The following is a 19,331-nucleotide window of genomic DNA, read 5'->3' on the forward strand; positions in this document are numbered from 1 at the left end:
TAAATTCTCATGTAGCAGCAGAACAACTATGGTATATTTTCAGCAGTACTCCTATTTCAGCCTTATGGCATATTTTTGATCACCTTGCCTCCAGATGCAAGAAACAGATATCCCCACTACGTATAACTAGGCTAGGCCCAACTCTTCTGCACATGCATCTCACCTTCTCTGGTTTGATGCAAATATACCTAAACGGGAAGATAGGAAAAGACACCTTGGTGAAGGATGAAATACATTGCACTGGTGCCAGTACCATTTTGCAATGACATTTGGTCTGATTGATACAACAAAACATGTTTTTTCACTGGTCACACAGTTTCTTTTGCACTTGTAAAGAGGTGTTGGTACAATTTATGTCATCTATGCAAAGGCCAAAGTGGTATTAGAATATCATTGTCAGAATATCGCCTGGAATAAATAATGTACCCTTAATATCACTATAAAAGAACCACCCAATTGGCGGTAATAATAACAAAATGTAACCCACTGGGACAATGTTTTTGTAAAAAGATGTAGGACATGATTGTTATGCGAGATGACTTTTCGCTATGCGCTATTCTGACATACAAGTCCCCAGACCTGCGCAGCCCGCCCAATTATTTACACATTGGAGACCCTTCCTCAGCTTTTGATAATTCTCACCATGTTACCAAAAAGCTGCTATTTTTTCCAAAAACATTAAAAGCAATAAGTTAATTTAAAACTAACTAGGTTTACTGCTTTAATATTATTTAATGTTTTATTTTTTATTTTATTTTATCCCTTTCTTTCTTTGTGTGTGTAGTTTGCTTTCTTAAACAGAGCTGGATGGTGAGACACAGAAACACAATTTGTCTACTACCACTGTTCACTCTGCGACTGCCATGAGCAGTGGCGATGCAAGCATCACTGTTATACTGCCCCACTAGTGAGCCTCAATCCTGCTCAGAAGACACCCCACACCCAGTTGGCGAGGGTGACCGCCATGCTTTTCTATAGGCAATAACGTTGTGGAGGCGGGGAGCATAATGGCCTTATGTAGAGGTCAGTTGTGATAGGCCATCTGCAAAATATTTCCAGTTGCCCTGCTCACCAGCCTCTTGGTTCTCCCACTCATTCAGCAGGGGAAGAATCATTGTGTTTCAAATGGTAGATCCACACGTGGTGCTGCCATTAGAAACCTGGGCCGGACTGGCCATAGCGGGCACCAGGCATTTCCCCGGTGGGCCGCCAGGGTTGGGGGCGCGTGCCTGCTATGGCCAGTCCGGCCCTGGCCACAGCCCGACAGGTACCTTGATTATGTAGACTTCACTCACCGTTCATGCCAAGCAAGGAACAGACATTGAACGGAAAGGTACATTTTATTCCCAACTTTTGAACCGCGACAGGCACAGATTGTTGCACCCATTAGGGACCGATGCGGTTTTCTGATACAGACAGATGCGCCATCTGCGAATATGATCATCCTAATTACCCCGGGTGCTGGCACATCTAGGCTCGTGAAAAAGATATTCTGTATACAAACTTCAGCAAAACAAAATTGTAGCAAAAGCACAGAATGTTTAAATTCTGTATAAGTGTTTCTAAGATTATATTTGTATTATGAGTGTGCTCACATCACATTCCCTTAATGTAAAAAAATACCTTAGCGAAAGAGCGTCATGCTGCAGAAACAAACACTGGGGCACTTTTTCCCGCTACAGCAGCGATAATTTTATCGCCCTATTACCTAGCTGTCGCTAACACCAGTTAGCGACAGCTAGTAGGAGATAGCGATCATCTTGGGGCCCGATTTGCATGTCAGCGATAATTATCGCTAGTGACATGCAAACTGGGCGTGCCAAGATGTTAGCGACTGGAAACAGTTGCTATTATCGCTATCTCCTATTACCAACAATGGCTTAGTTTTGGAAATATTCGCGCTAAGCGCGAATATCTCGAAGAGCTAACGCCTGCCCTGACCAGTTCTTAGCCATGTTATCCAATGAGAGGTGGATAACATGGCTAAGAGCTTTGTCACGGTAATGCCTGAATATCGCTGTATTGACTGCGATATTCACGCATTTCTAATGATTTTTATCGTTTCTGAGATAAACCTTGATAATAGCAAGGTATCTCAGCGATAAAAATCGTCGTAGCGCGGCGATAAAATTATTCCTGCTAACCCTGCTTAGCGATAAATATCGCTATTTCTAGGTAATATGCCCCACTATACCTAGATCAAGGCCGGACAGCCTGTACCGGTTGGCTGAAAGGCAGCTTTTGTTACCGTGTTAGCAGTGCCGCAAGTTTAAAAGCACTGCAGAGTTCCTGGTATATCAAACAGTTTTTAGGCAACAATAAATGTGCCAAGATAACTCTGGCGATTAATGTACCTGCTGGAGAGAGATAGAAGTTTTATCTAGTGGCAGAGGGTTAATATGCCTTCTGCAAAGAACGAGTACTATGCGGATTACAGAACAGTATTTCACTTGAGATGCTGAGTAGGATGTGCTTTTTGTCTCAAAGACCCTTTAGTTTCTGTGCAGTTCATAAATTACAATCATGATCTAGCACAGGGAGCTGTGAACTGCCATTAAAGTGCTGCATGCAAACAGCATTGTACAGGTTAGAAAGTTATGTTTTTTCCCAGTCTTTGACTATCCTAATTTTACTAAAGAGGGTTTGTTTGGGTAGAAATACATTGCGATTAGTAAAGTGAATCCTAACCACTGTGTTTCGTTCGGAATCCTGAATTTATGCTTCCAGAGACCAAGCACTATTAAAAAATGGTTACCAGTATGAATGACATGGGAGTCCTACAGCTCGTAGCTCCCTTTGTCTGATGTAACATTTTCTATACACTGCTTTACACATGTATGATTCATTGTCTCTGTATGTTTGTGTGATGTAAAGTGCTCCAACACCCTATGCTGGTAAGAGAGGCGTTATCACTGGTGTAACATATCCTCCCCAGTCCCTATGGTTCAGTGGGGGCCCAAGCACCGGGGGCCCCTCAGCACAGTAAACTGTGCACGGATGGCGGGCCCCAGCTGATTGGGTCAGTGAGCCCTCAATGTACCTTGTAAGGGGGCCCCCTCAAGTTTTGTTACGTCACTGTTCTTTGGTCCAATCAAGCACTGAAGCAGCCTAACTTGGGCCAGAGAGTGAAAGAAAGACAAGACCAGAAGAGTGCGACGCACTAGATCCAGTAAAGAACATTTCAGCTTTCAGAGTACTCCTAGCCAGTGAATTACTAAGTTCAGTAAAGAGAATGTCACCATTCATAGGAATCTAAGAGCTTGAATTAAATGGTCCAATAAAGAGAATGTCACATTTAATAGAAATATAAGAGAGTGACCCAGTGGGCCCAGTAAAGAGCATTATCAGTCCAAAGTGCACCTTGAAAGAGCTCTATAATGGTGGGTGACCTTGTTAAATCCTGTGAAAGTTCCAAGTGTGAGTCTTTGCATTTTTTTATATTGTATGATGCTGTTCCTGCACTGGGAGTTTGACTTTCAACAACAAAATCTCCCATAGCCGCTGGTGGGGGTGGTTGGAGGGCGGGGAATTTAACACGGTAGAACTTCTTATAAGTAATGCCTATCTCTCTTTTGCCTTTCAGTATAACCTACTGGCAGCTGATAAGCTCGGGCACGAATATGACATTCCTACCCATTTGGTGTCAGTCGGCCAGTCGGCTCTGATAGGTGAAACATGATGGTTCACCGGACTCCAAATATAGTGGGCAAACCAGGAGTTTTGTGGACAGGATGCTCCACTATGTTTGTGCTTAACTCCCCTGACAGACTAACTCCAAACAAGGCCATGTTGTCATTTTGATGGTGACCACCGTCGATGGTCTCCAGATCCCAGTTCAGATTAATTTTGAGATTTATTTTCATAAGAATTATTTCTGGAGCTAAACTGTCAGGGGCCAGTGCTTCCTCCAAGCTGTATGAATAATTTTTAAACTGCAGATAGGATTCCTGCTGCTCCACACTTTTCATACCTGAAAACGTGGCAGCATGATCAATTGACCTGGTCTACGGCCTTTGTGTTGCAAAGGGTCCGATAAAGTAGCTCTCAGTTTCACTCTAGTGCTCTGATCTTAATTGAGGCCAGACCCACTGAAGTAAGTCCTGCATCAAGTGAAGAGAGACATAAGCTATTAGCAGAGAACATCTGCCTAAGGTCCGCCCTTCGGTCTACAGTAGAGATCAAGGTTTTAGAGTTCCAAGCATAAACAAACATTGAAAAAAGCCTGTGGCAGATACATTTCTTAACAAAGACCAATAATGAAAGATCAGTAATACTAGGCAGAAATATTACTTAGAACAGAACTTTGTGAAAGAGCTGACTACCACTGAATTCTGTTGAAGATATTGCCTGTGTCTCCATTACAGAATGTAGGACCTGGTAAGTTCTCGGGAAATCATATGTATAAAAAGAAACAATACTTTCTGATACAGTCAAAACATGGCATGTTGAAAAGTGAATGGTCTCTGGAGTGTGAATATTCTCCTTAAGCAATTTATAAATTGAACTCAAAAGTCTCATTAAAGATTGTATATACATGCCACACTACTTGAACAAAACATATCAATTTCCGTTCAATTTCTCTATTCGCGTAACTACGTTGATTGCAGTTTTATTCTTCTAGAATGTATTTGGACATAGTGTCTCAAGGTGAATGTTTTACCTTTAAATCATTATATTTACACAGATTAAAAAAAACCTTCTTAGCTACTGACATCATCAGTTGCTTTGAGATGCTCCATCAACAATATTTGTTGAACTTCACATTACCTTCCAATTATCAGACCATCAGAAAACCTCTAATGAAGATCCAATGGAAACCCTTCTTTAAGCTTAGCATCCAGGTGTACACGTATCATTAATATTACAAAGTGTATGATGGTGGTCAAACATTGCAATACCACAGTTAATCAATTGAAAAGCTCAAAGGTACCGTAAAGGACGCAGAGTACGCAGCAATCTCAGCACTCGAAGGATTCCCAGAATCCTGTTCCCTCCAGCAGAAGCCAAGGAGACGAGGATGTCGATGATCGAAACGAAGACCAGGACACCATCCAGGACATTCCAGCTGCTTTGAAGGTAGGCGTTCTCACCGGAGAAGAATCCCAGGGCCACCACCTGGAATTACATTAGGAGATTTCAAATTGTGGTACCCCCTGAGCCTATCTAACTCCATTCATTCTTGGCAACATAAGAACTTGAAGCTGGTAAACAACTGTCAAAATGGAGATGTCAAGGCTAAGGCTCACTTCCAGTACAGACACTGCGGGTTTATGAGTAAAGGATAGAAACATTCACTGTAGAAAACAATTATGTAATGATATGCCCTACTGAAGAGACTGCAATGCCAAGGCTAAGTTGCACTGTAGAACAAGCATGTCTGTAGAAACATATCACCGTAGTGAAAGCATGACATCGCTATCCCCCACTGTGAAAAATGCATATTTCTAGAAACCCATAATGTAGAGAACTGCAAGATCTGGTATAACATCCATTGTACAAATGCAGATCTCTATAAACCCATTAACGTAGAGACAGCAAGACTTCTAACCGATAACCTCCACTATAGGACATGCAGGACTGTAGAAACATGACACTGTAGAGACTGCAGCCCGTGGAGGACCTCCACCGAGGAAAATGAAGAAATCCACCCACAAGACTACGAGATCAGGGCTAAACATCCCTTAGAAAAATTCAGGTCATAGTATAGATTGCATGACAATTACTAAGCCCCACTATACAAAATAAAGGCTTTCAATGGTTGTCACTGAAATGACTGAAAGAGCAGAGTTACCATCCAATTTAGACAAGTCAGGTTTATTGAGATATGTATCTGAAGACATTGTAGGGTCTGGGCTACCCCCACTATGGAAAATGCAGGTCTGTGAGTCTTGAGATTACAAAGTGATGGATAAAGTACATTATTGGCAAATGCTTGTCTTTGGGCACATGCCAATGTAGGAACTGGGGGCTATTCCTAACTTCCACTGTAGAAAATGCAGGTCTATGGATCCATATCATAGTAGAGCATTGGTGTCCAACCTAGGTATAGGAGGTTCTGATTTTTATATTTATCACATTTTGTGCAATTTATTTTAAGTGGATGTTCTGGAAATATTTAATTGATTTGACCCTTGTGGCCAACGTTGGACACCCCTGTAATTGAGAGTACAATTTGAGAATAAAGATCTGCTATGGAAAATGCACGTCTAAAGATACATGTCATAGTAGATATGGAAAGGCCAATAATTCCATTATATAAAATGGTGCTCTAAAAATAAATGTCATAACAGGGGCGTAAAGGTCAGGGCCAACCTGCGTAACAGAAAATGCAGACCTGTGGATACATTACACTGTGGAGCCTGCACATCCAGCTTTGACATTTAACACAGAACATGAGGGTTTGTGAGTACATGTCACCATGGAACCTGCACATCCAAGGCTGACCTTTGTCACAGAAAGTGCAGGTTTGTGAACGTATGTCACTGTGGAACCTGCACATCCAAGACTGACATTTATCACAGAACATGTACGTTTGTGAATACATGTCACCGTGGAACCTGCACATCCAAGGCTGACCTCCGCCACAGAAAATGCAGGTATGCGACTACATGTCACTGTGGAACCTGCACATCTAAGGCTACCTTCATCACAGAAAATAAAAGTTTGTGAATACGTCACCATGGAACCTGCACATCCAAGGCTGACCTCCATCACAGAAAATGCAGATATGTGAATACATGTCACTGTGGAACCTGCACATCCAAGGCTGACCTTCGTCACAGAAAATGCAGGTTTGGGAACGTATGTCACTGTGGAACCTGCACATCCAAGACTGACATTTATCACAGAAAATGCAGGTTTGTGAATATATGTCACTGTGGAACCTGCACATCCAAGGCTGACCTTCACCACAGAAAATGCAGGTATGCGACTACATGTCACTGTGGAACCTGCACATCCAAGGCTGACATTTATCACAGAACATGTAGGGTTGTGAATACATGTCACAGTGGAACCTGCACATCCAAGGCTACCTTCATCACAGAAAATGAAGGTTTGTGAATACGTCACCATGGAACCTGCACATCCAAGGCTGACCTCCATCACAGAAAGTGCAGGTTTGCGAATACATGTCACAGTGGAACCTGCACATCCAAGGCGACCTTCCTCACAGAAAATGTAGACCTGTTGATATGTGTAACTGTGGAACCTGTACAACCAGCTATCACATTCAACACAGAAAATTAGGGTTAGTGAATACATGCTACTGTTGCACCTGTACAGCTGAGGCTGACATTCATTACAAAAAATGCAGGTTTGTGGATACTTGTCACAGTGGAATCTGCACATCCAGCGTTAGACTTCATTAATGAAACTGCAGGCCTGTGGGTGCATGCTGCTGTGAAACCTGCAAAGCCATGGCTAATCTCTACCATTTAAAGTGTGAATCTAGGGATTCATAACACTATTGAGATTACAAGGTCACACACTGATTTCGTTTTCTATTTCAAACTATTGGTATTTAGAGGTAAAATCGTGCGCTTAACCGCATCGATGCTGATGACGGAACCGCTCCGTCATCAGCCGCGGTGGCGCTGTGCTGATGACGGAGCGGTTCCGTCATGGCCCGCCCGACGCGCCTGCGCAGCGCGGATTCCGCGCCTGCGCTGGGCGTTCTATTGAACGGGCGGGGCCATGATGGAACCTCTCAGTCATCAGCACAGCTCACCCGAGGCTGGTGACGGAGCGGTTCCGTCACCAGCGTGTGAGCGTCGCGCGGCCCCCACAGCCCCATTAGCGCTGCAGCGAAGGGATTAATCAGCAACTGTTCTGCACGTATTGCTGCCACTCTGACTTGAAACTGACACCAAGAAGCTTTTAGGAAGGCCTTGGAAGATGCTACAACTAAAAAATAACCAGAAACTTGAAGTGCTCAGAGACAAATATGGAAAGTAGCCATGAAAGTTTGAGTGCCTGGCACTGCTGCTACCCAACTGTGTTTTCACCCATTCCAGCCAGCCAATCAATAAGGCTTCCCTTAGTAAACATGGAATTACAAAGCAATCATAAAGTCTCTGCTATTGCAAGAAGCAAATAAGCCAGTCAAACATCATTATTCAAAACTCGGTCTGAAATCAGGAAAGGAAAGGTGATGATGAGACAAGGAGCGACGGCACAGCCAATCAAAACACACCCTTGGTATTTAGCATTTCAAATGTTGTTTTTCGCTCTAGGAATGATTATAACAATGATTTGCTAAATGACATTCGCTGTCATTCATCACAAGGTTCAGTCATAATGCTACGCGTGCGTGGCCCTGAAAACATCACATGACGCATGGAGTGAGCATGCGAAAGGTGACCTGGAGAGACACAGCGAGAGTGTAACGAACACATAATTTTGGTTTTCGCAATAAATAAACAGAAATCACCTTCACCGTCATCTCAGCAACGAAAATCGCAGTGAAAATGTAATTCGAGACACTCAGAAAGATGCGTTCCTGTAAAACATGAAAAAGAAACAAAATACCTTAGAATGTAGTACAGAGCAAGTGAACTATCTTCATGGACATAGGACAAATGTGCAGGTTAAGATTTCAGTAACATTAGGAATTTTACCATTTTTCTCTGCAGGTCTTTTTGCAGTTGTTATGTAATGCTTTTCAGTTTATTTCAGCCGTGTTTTTTTCAGACAGAGGCTATAAAACCGTCGTGTAATACACAATGTACCACAGTAATCATGCAAACCATTAAAATCAGAGAGTCCTCTAAAAATCAAAAATCTGCACCATTAGGTTTACTATCTCCCATAGGTGCAAATTTCCAAACTTTAGGAATTTATTAATGGTATCTGTTAGACCGGTCAGCCTCAGGGTGGTCTGCTCCCAAACTTTTGCCTTACTACACCTCTATTTTTGCGGATCTTGTTTTAGTTGGCCTTAGGACTCTGTGCGAATAAATACGTTTTTTTTCGCATGCATTTACAACACATGCCATAACTATGCGGTCGTTACAATGACCGCATTGTTATTTCACATACCGTTACAACGCAAGTCGGAACATCGACTTGCTGAAGGGGGAGCTGGATGTTGGAATAGTATAATTTACTATTCCAACTCCAGTCTGTGCGGACACTGGGGAAGGTGTTGGATTTTAAATCCAACACCTTCTGCCCCCAATGCAAGTCGTTTTTCTGACTCGCATTGTAACGGTATGCGAAATAACACCGCGATCATTGTGAAGACCGCGCTGTTATGGCATGCTTTGTTCTGCATGTGAACTAAACACTGTTTACTCTCTGTGCACTTTACCATTATTACCAATGCTAAAGTGCCTGTACTCACTCTCTAAAACATGGTAATATTAACTTACACCCTAGTAAAGTGGTACTACCTGTACTTATGCCATTTAAATTAAATGCTACTAGTGGGCCTGCAAGCACCTATTGTGCCACCCACTTAAGTTGCAATTCAAACATGTCTCATGCCTGCTGTTGCAGCCTGTGTGTGCAATTTTTAATTGCCCTTTCGACCTGCCAAAATAAACCAATGGATAGGCCTAAACCTTTATTTTCAAAACATATATGTCACCTGTTAGAAATGGGATCTCTGGCTGGCCAAGGCCTGCGCCAAAGTCAGTCAGAGACCACCACTCTAAGTCAGGGCAAGAAAGTTACACGCCAAGATAACCCCTGCTCACCCCCTTGGTAACGTGACATGAGCAGTAAGGCTAAACTCGGAGGCTATGTAAGTTAAGTGTTTACGCACACACCCCCAGCAACAACACCCAAGGCCCACCACAAAGGAAACTCCACACAAGGTTATATATAAAAATAGCCTTTGTATTATACCAAAACACATTAGATAAAAACCCACACTTTAGAATGTGCCAACAGGCACAGGCAGAATTTACAGGGGATATGTACAGGACAGGGCCACATGGACCACTGTCAGGAATCAGCACTTTTAGAACTAGTACTTGGTAGAATTAGCACTTTGTAGGAATAACACTTAGAACATGGAACAAGTAGAAGCTTCAACATGATACATAAAAACACATTCAGCGGTGTCAGGAGGACACATGATGCATAAGAACACATTTAGCGGTGTAGGAAAAACACATGACGCATAAAAACACATTCAGCGGTATCAGGAGGACACATGATGCATAAGAACACATTCAGCGGTGTGAGGAAGACACATGACGCATAAACACACATTCAGCGGTGTCAGGAGGACACATGACACATAATTACACATTCAGCGGTGTAGGAAAGCAACTTTGTACATGATGCATAAAAACACATTCAGAGGTACCAGAACACAAGGTGCACAAAACATACAACACACAGTACATTTCCTAGCACCCAAAAGCAATAGGACATAGATCATAATAATACCTAAACCACAGTTAGCGCAGAAATCATAATAGCACATAAATCACTTTTAAAGTCCAGGTTGCGCCACTGCGCCAATACCTAAACGTAGCAGCTGCCCACTACTTGCTGGGCAGCTGAGGACAGGGACAGGGCCTAAACGCTGCAGCTGGCACTAAGTGCTGTGCGGCTGGGGAAGGCCAGGGTAGGGATGAAGGAGTGCGTCTCACTCCTAAGTCCAAGAACAAGTCCCTAGAAATAAAAGCCTAAACGGTGCAGCTGCCCACTACTTGCTGGGCAGCTGTAGAATCAGGACTGCGACATGGACTCTGAATGGCCCTAGGACAAGAGTACGCACGTGGTTGGAGCCATCTAGGCTCTGGAACAAAGAATACACATTTTGGGAGCCACCTAGGCTCAGAACCAATCATACTGCACACATTGGAGCCCTCTGGCTCTAGGAATAACAAATGGCGCACAGGGGAGCAAAACTGTGCCAAACATGGGGGCTCCATACGCTCTAGAACCAACACGTGGGTTAGGGAGCACTTTGGCTCCTTAGAAGAAAGACTGGGCACGTGGGAGCCTCTAAAATCAACTGTGCACAACGTGGGAGCCCTTGGGCTCCAAAAATCATCAGGCCCCAAAATACTGTGGAGCGTCTGGGGGGACACAGGCCTTTAAACAAAGAGTGGCCCATCATGGGAATCATCTGGGACTCGGTAAAAAAAACATTGGGGCGGCCCACTGCTATCCGGGGCCGCCCTAAGTGCACCACAGTCACTGTGCCTTTCTCTGGCACCAACAGCTGCCCCCATGGAGCCTTCGAGGCTCAGAAAACAACTACGGGGGGCCGTGGGAGAGGCCCTCTGTCAAGTGGGGCCACTCTGCGCTGTGTGGGAATCCCTCACGCACTCTCCACCCCCCGCCCCTGGGGCAGCTCTACTCACCAGCTGCTCTCCGGAGGCTGCGGGGGACGCAGTCTTCTGGGGGCAGTCTGCCGGGGCTCTACCCCGCACAAGGGGGCCTCGGCGGACATCTTCAGACAGCGAGCGGGGCTCTCGCTCACCTCATGGGAGCCCCACCCGTTCTCGCGCTCATCTTCACCCGGTCCCCCATCTCGGGACCGGGACTCAGTGGGGAGCCGCAAGGCTCCGGACAAAACTCCTTTTCCGGGCGGGCAACCAATCATAGCACAGCAGTGGGCGGGACTTCCTCCTCAAACAGGAAGTCCCGCCCATCATCTGGCACGCCGGTGCCTGACTTCCTTTCTGCGTCGCGAGGGCCGCAGCGGTGATTCTGACCGGCAAATGAGTGGTGGGCACCCTCTGTAAATCAATTAAGAGTAGAAACGGGGTGGGCACCCGTTAAGGTGCATATCAAAAGGGGTGGCACCCTCAATTTAGAAACTAGCAAGAATCGGGCATAAGGCAGGGTCAGCACCTGCGTGGTTCGCACAAGGGCAGGAGCGCTTCCCTCCGAGGGAACACAACAGCGCTCTGCCTAAAAATGCAGAATAAAGCGCCCACCAGGTGCTGGGGGGCACAGGAAGGGAGGACCCCTAAAGAAGGGCCCCCCTTGACAGCATCCAAAAAGGAGGAAATGGGTCCCCTAGGTCCAGGACATAAAAGGTAGAGGACAGCAGCTCCCAGAAAAGGAAATTCCTCCAGGCATCCAGGGGCTGGGCAGGGACCAAGGAGGCAAGCCTTCCCCTGGGCCCCAGCAGCAGCGTGCCCCTGGTTGTTTCAAGTTGGCAAACAAGAACATTTTGTAAGGAGACACAGCCCTTTTTTATACAGTGAATTCCTTTGTCTCAGGGTGCAGGGTGGAGGAAAAACCAGTCGCAGCTGGTTTTAGAGCACTGTGATGTACTCAACCACCCTTTCCTTTCACTGGCCAGGCTAGGGTCACCAGTCGCACCACAGGGGGCAGAGCCAGCATTGTGTGAAGAAAACCCAGCCCTATTCAGGTCCTAGGTGCACCACTCCCTCACATCACACATGCTAATCTCAACACTCACCACCGGGGCAGACCCATCATGACTCATGGAGCCTGGCACACCAGCCAGCTCCAGCCAATCACAAGCCAACACATTCACTGCACAGACAGGCACACTTCTAGAAGTGGCACTTCCATATTAGACACAAACATGCTGCACACACCATTGCGCAGCATTCAATCACACGAGTCCGCACATACCAGACTCGAGCCTGCACACCCCACGCATCAGGAACTATTAGGGACACATACATTCCCCATGCATTCCTATGGGAGGGCAGGCCTATTTCACCACCCGCACTCAGAGTGCGCACGCACTTTCCACTGGGACACAGTGAAAGTGCGCAGAAACCAAGAATCACCATCCCTAAGTCACATGTAAAAAGCAAAAAGTTCAGGGGTGAACCTGCCAGAAGGGCCAAGTCCAACATCACCCCTAGCGTCGGCCCTAACCAGCCCAGAGGGCAAGGTGCATTGTATTTAAAAAGTTGGATTCACTTTCAAGTTTTACATGTCCTGGTAGTGAAAAGCTCTCACATTAGTTTTTCACTATTACAATGCCTACCTCTCCCATAAGATGGCAGTAAACTACCTAGTTACAACTAACAAGTGATAAATGTGGATTGAGAGCAGGTAGGAAAGTCATTTTTGTTGTCTGAAGAATTGTAATATAAAACCCTCTTTAATAGTGAATTCAGATTTTAAGTCACAGTTCTGAAAATGTAATTTTTAGAAAGTTAGCATTTTTTGTCTTAACTATTTGGTGCCTGCAGCTTGTGCCTGGGGCACATGATTAGGTGCAGTTGGCAGTTGACCTTTGTGTATTCCTCAGAGACAGTATCACAAAAGGGGGGAGGGGTAGGTGTTAGCAGGAGGGGCATCTCTGGTAGAATGGGTGGGCAGAGCTGTTAACTACCACACTTGTACTTCAAAGGCACTTGCTCATCTCTCACACACAAAGGACTTTACACTGGTCTAATATGCCCCCAGACACACTGGGACCAGGGAAGGGAGGCAGGAAATTCCTGACACCTCTGTAGGTGGAAAACTCCAGAAGCTTCTCCCACTTCAAAGTTGGCACGAGGTATAACAAGCATTGGTAAATGGATTAGGTTTCATCTATGTGATTAATAATTAGTTTTTTGGGTTGTAAATTTGAGCATGGTGAGCAGTTGTGCAATATAAGCTACTGAAACTTCGTAAAAGTGTGATGACTTGTTTATTGAGAAAGGCAATATGTGCAGTAATGAGCTGCAACCTATGCCCAGACAGTGCTAACAAGTGTAACAAGTGATGGAGGTCAGCGCAAGTTTAGAGATGTAACACCTCCCCCAGCAGGCACAAGCATCCTTGCTACACCTATGTATTATGTGCTTAAAGTGCCCTCCATCTGATAATCTGAAGAAATCAAGGCTCGGAGTAAGAGTGTAATGGCTCGGACGTGGTGTAAAGGACAGAGCTGCCAAATTTCATCATCATCGGCTCAGGAGCCCGTGATTCAGGACAAATTACGTTATCTCCCCATGCCTACCCAAAAAGTGAATGTGCCATCGTGTAATGTGACTGGTGTTCAAATAAAGTGACCCAACACCGTCAAGTCCATCGCGCTGTCTAAAGAAACTAGAGTGCAAGCTTCCCCATAGGCACGTGAGCAACTGTGCAACCTTTAGTAAATGTAAGGATGTATGTGTGATTTTGGTCCTCGTGAATAATATTATAATGCACATATCAAATGTATGCTTACAGTAAGCAAATAAATCAAGTGTACGGTTTCCTAACAAATCTATGCAGCTTGCCTGCATGCTTTAAACAACTCTATTTTAGAAAAATCACACAAAAGGGTCGAGGCAACAGAGATCTGCACCTCTTAACATCCGTGGCTGGTTATTCTTGTGATGGTGCTTGTGAAACCGGGGAATACAACCCTATCTATTCCCTCCTGGGCAAAGCCCAAATTACAAAACAATTTAAATATGGAATCAGCACCTGTTGCTTTTGAACCGTGAATGCTGCTTCTCGTATCTGGCTACCATGCCACTTGTCGTATACACAAGACACAGCAAGAACATGACAGAATATTCAGAACTGTAAACCCATGTCACTGACAGAAGAGAAACTATTTCGTATTCGAACTAGTACAGACAGTTTACTGAGCCCTGAAGAAGTCTCGTTTACGAGACGAAACGCATTGGCTAAAAGAGAAATGACATGTACATTTGGATTTTATCTGTTTTGGATCGATTAATAAAGAATTGAATACGATCATCACTAAACTCCAGACCTGTTCATTACGAAATCTCTCTTCTGATTTACTCAACAAAAAATACTGATTATGATATTTTGTTGATGGGTGCTGATTCCATATTCAACTCTATTTTATTTGAAAGGAGTCAGAGCCACAAAAGTGTATAGAAGCATAGACATTATAAGCACAGCTCCCAAAAAGGTGGGTCAGTAAAGGCCACATGTCACATGTTTTTGGTTTTGCTGTATTTACATTTTTCATATAGCGTGAACTCAGCCCGAAGGTACAGGAGTGCTTTTACATGAGCCCCAGTTACGCTACACAAACACACATTTGTAATTGTTGGCAAGGTAATATTATGGAAATAGACCAAAAACACAAGATGTTGAGCCTGCGCTGAGACTTTAACATGGTTTCAGAGTTTTAAACTCATCAACATTGGACGTGCAACCATGCAACCCTTATGTAATCTAGGCCGAAGCCTTTAGTATAAGTGTGATCCTGCTCTTCCATTTGCAAAAATATTTGCATATCCTCTTGTTTAAAATGTTAACTAATGCCCATAGGTTCACCTTTAAAACCAGTATGCATGAGCACAGCAAATAAATAAATTAAGCATAAATGTGTCAACCCTACATGCAAAAAGCATGCAAAGATTAATTTTAAAGACTACGATGACAGCATGCGAACAAATGCGTTTTGGCAGAGTAAGTGAAAGAAAGGCCTGAATAAATGTATACTCACCTGAAAAGATCATATGTAAATAATTGCTGTAGAAGTAAAAAAGCACGCTTTAAATGCGTGCATTCTGGGAAAGGTATCTAAAGGCTGGACTAACTAATAAATGTGCAAGATAAATAACAAGGGGGCATATTATCAAGGGGGTTTATCTCCGCTTTTTTGGCTTTAAAAGCCAAGAAAGAGGAGATAAAATTATCTCCCTATTACCTAGCTGTCGCTAACACCAGTTAGCGACAGCTAGTAGGAGATAGTGACCATCTTGGGCCCCACTTTGCATGTCAGTGATATTTATCACTAATGACATGCAAAGTGGGTGTGCCAAGATGTTAGCGACTGAAAACAGTTGCTAACATCGCTATCTCCTATTACCAACTTTTGGAGATATTTGCGCTTAGCGCGAATATCTCCAAAACCTAACACCTGCCCTGAGCAGTTCTTAGCCATGTTATCCAATGGGAGGTGGATAACATGGATAGGAGCATTAGCTCGGTAATGCATGATTATCGCTGACTTTTCAGCGATATTCATTCATTGCGGCGATTTTTATCGCATTTGCCATTAACCTTGGTAATACCAAGGTTTATTTGCGGTAAAAATCGCCGCAGCTCAGCGGTAAATTTTTGTCTCTAACCAAGCAATAGCGATAATTATCGCTATTGCTTGGTAATATGCCCCAAGGTTAGCTAGTGAAATTTAAGTATTGATGTGCGACATGGTTGGGCTCTGTTGCATAAAACAGCAGTATGTTTTTATTGGTATTTCTGTGCGGGAATTTTAAAATCAAAGTATTTACTGTATCGCTGTTTGCACCGAGCTCCTGCCATTTAAAAGTGCAGGTAATAACAACTACTCATTTAAGCGCTTTTACATGAGCCCTAGTTCCGTTACACAGACAAATCTTTTGGTAGGTACGGGGAATTTAACCAAATTGCCCACATTTACAGGATGTAATGGCGGTGCTGAATCATAAAGCAGTTTCCCTAGTTCCCAAGTCGGCAGATGGAGGCGGCAGTAATGGGATACACGGTTTCACTCGAAAATGAGCAAGCAAGTCGACAAGCCAAAGTACTTAAGCAAATGAATGCATGCCGCGAAAGTTAAAAGTCCAAATAAGTAATAAACGTATCGTAAAATGAAAGAAATAGAGAGGAAAGTGATATGGGACACGGTTTGAAGGCAGATAAGCAAATTGTGAAAGGTAAAAGCCGAAATAAGTATGAGACATTGGAGAATGAAACAAATGGAGTTGGCAGTGACGTGCGCCTAGGTTTCTCGTGAAAATGAGCTAGCCGTGAAAGTTATAGCCGAAACAACTTAAAAGCCTAAAAAGAATGAGACGGATCGGAGAATCAAAGAAATTGAGATAGCAGTGCTGCCAAGGAAAGTAAACAAAATGTGTGATAATGGTTTAATGTAGCCAGGGAAAGTAATGTCAATAAAAAAAGTTCCGCACAAAAGCACATTGACTCAGTACTTCGAAACAGGAAACGGACGAGAGCCCAATTTAAGATGTATTGACAACAAGAGATTTCCCAAACAGCGCAAGTGCTGTGTAGGCGAAATCTAAAAAGGGAACCCTTAGACACACTCTTCAGTACACTCCTGGCCCTGTGGATACTACAGAAGAAGGACGCTCTGCTGCACTGCTGCCCTGCTGCTTGAGACCTGCCCTGCTTGCTGAGAAGGAAGACTGGACATGCTCTCCTAATCCCAGGCTGAGTGACTCAAAGGTGAAACAGAAAGCCCTATTCAGCCTGCATGGTTTGGATCTCAAACTCTGTAACTAATGGGGCCACACCTCATATTGGCTCACCAAGAAAAAATTTAAGAATTAAATTTAGCCAGTGCTGTGTTACAGGTCCGGACATGCCTTAGGATATAAAAATATAGATGTGCACAGGATCACCCACATAAAGAAAAAATGTGAGAAAGCAAGGAAAGTACCTCACGGACGTAACACCCGAGGGGGTTCCCGGTTTGTTTAATCACCGGTATACCCACTTCTCATCATCGGTTACTTTCCTTGCTGGGAGGATGAAACAAGTGCAGAAAGAATATGCACGAGAAAGAATAGAGAAAGAAACAGACAAGGAGTGTACAAATACACTGCCTAGTAGGACAGAGAGAAGTGCTCAAAAAAATAACACATACCTACACCCATCAACCAACAAATATAAAAATGTGAGGTTTGGCTGCCTGAATCAGTTTTATTCTGGTGCTGCCAAACTTCACCATTAAAAAATGGTTAAATTGTTACCATTTATTTCGCGACTGGACCGACATCTTTCATTGCCTTGTCATTGGCAATTTCGTCAGGGCAAATAGTTGGGTCTCTATTCATAATCCTCCATTTTTCCTATGAGGACCTGTACACATACACACATTAAAAACAGAGCACAGCGGTGGTTAATTGGTGAGTCAATGAAAGAGGCTCTAGCACACAACAAACCACACCGTCACCGGTGGCTGCAAGTCGCTATAGTTACCTTATGCTCGAAAATGGTAATCGTACTGTCGAGCATCAAAAGACGGCGTGTCAAAGATCACGAACCGTCACGGAAACTCCTAGGTGTGAGTAACCTGTGCAGAAAACATACAACGTTGCCATGTCATGCAAAATGATGTATTCAAGGTAAATTCTGGTATTGTCCTGGTGTACTCGTGAAGTGAGTGGATGGAAGAGTACTCCCTATGTCGCTGTCACCCATATGTGCCCTCTGCCACTGAATTGCACAATGGTGACAGCAGCCGCCACCGCTATTTAAAGGCGGAAAAGTATTCTGACTGCCAGTATTACGAAATGTGCAGCGTAAAAAATACAGGATGCTAACTTGCCAGCAAATTCCAAGTGATAGTATGGTTGCCCGGACCAGCCCATCTCGCCTCATAGGATCCCGGCTCACCTGCAATATAATTATAAATGTACGCCTACCGCTCGTAACGTGCACCAGAGCGGCAGGGTCCTACCGGTGCTGACATGGCTTTAAAAGGATCGGGCCAAGACCGAGTGCACCCGCTCCCGGCTTGCACATACCGCTGCCGAGTCCCTCCGGCGCTTCCGACGTCTCGCAATCCAAGCCTGGATTGAGACGCGGAAGTAAGCCCAACGGGGCTCCGCCCATCACGCAGCGTGGCGGCCATGTTGGAAAAGTAAAGAGGTCGCGGTAAAGGCGATTGCAATCGCCGAACTTTATTAGCGAAATTTGAGTGCCAACAAGAGCATATCCATATTGTATATGCAGCGCTGAGTGTCAAAGTTAAAATGTGGCTAAATAAACTATTAGATATAGACACTGCAGAAGCGCCACATAAACTGGAGCTGAGTCTAGATTGCCTAGTTCATGAATGAGAAATCCAGAGGGGCAATATGTACAGAAGTGTAGTGTAGTGTGAAGATAAAGCCTAGACAGATTGTGATACGGTGGTATTAAAAATGTCTGGCATCCCTGTGCAGACTCATGCCCGGGGAAAAGGCTCCTAACTGGGGTGTAAAATGCATTGAACATACTCAGATCAATCACGGGTAAGAAGGTTATCAGAAGATGGTGCAATGCTTACATCTGTGTTACATCAATGATTCAAAGGGTACACCCACAGGACCTATCGTCGGCTCACTTTATTCCATTCAATGGAATCATTAAGCCCCTCTTTCTCTGCCTTCTCCAAGTAAATCCACCTTGCTTCTTTCCTGGCCAGTATCATGTCTAGGTTGTGTGTGTTGCCCACCACTTTCTCCAGTACTGCCCACCTAAGATCGCCTTGGCCATGATTTTTTTCACTAAAGTAATGTACCAAGCGTGTGGTAAGTTTCTTAGCCCGAATCGTACTAAGATGTTCCTGGATGCGTACTTTCACTTTACGTGTGGTAAGACCTATGTAGTGTAACCCGCAACTGCAGGTGATCCTGTAGATGACGTGTGTAGTATTGCAATTACTAAATTTGGTCAGGTGCCAGGTCTTTCCATTGTGGAGA

The 19,331-nt window shown here is 44.3% G+C and overlaps 1 protein-coding gene across 1 annotated transcript in view; it reads right to left on the reverse strand.

The window, feature by feature from the left end:
* The window catches only part of CACNA1H (calcium voltage-gated channel subunit alpha1 H), a 1,502,131-nt gene that overhangs the window by 224,828 nt on the left and 1,257,972 nt on the right, over positions 1–19,331 (reverse strand). The window contains exons 20-21 of the mRNA XM_086940723.1: positions 8,432–8,500; positions 4,931–5,115 (exon numbers count right to left, since the gene is read on the reverse strand). Coding sequence (XP_086796849.1) covers positions 4,931–5,115; positions 8,432–8,500 — 254 coding nt within the window. The remainder of the gene's footprint in view (positions 1–4,930; positions 5,116–8,431; positions 8,501–19,331) is intronic.

The sequence above is a fragment of the Lissotriton vulgaris genome, chromosome 10, assembly GCF_964263255.1.
Source record: "Lissotriton vulgaris chromosome 10, aLisVul1.2, whole genome shotgun sequence".
NCBI classification, from domain to species: domain Eukaryota; kingdom Metazoa; phylum Chordata; class Amphibia; order Caudata; family Salamandridae; genus Lissotriton; species Lissotriton vulgaris.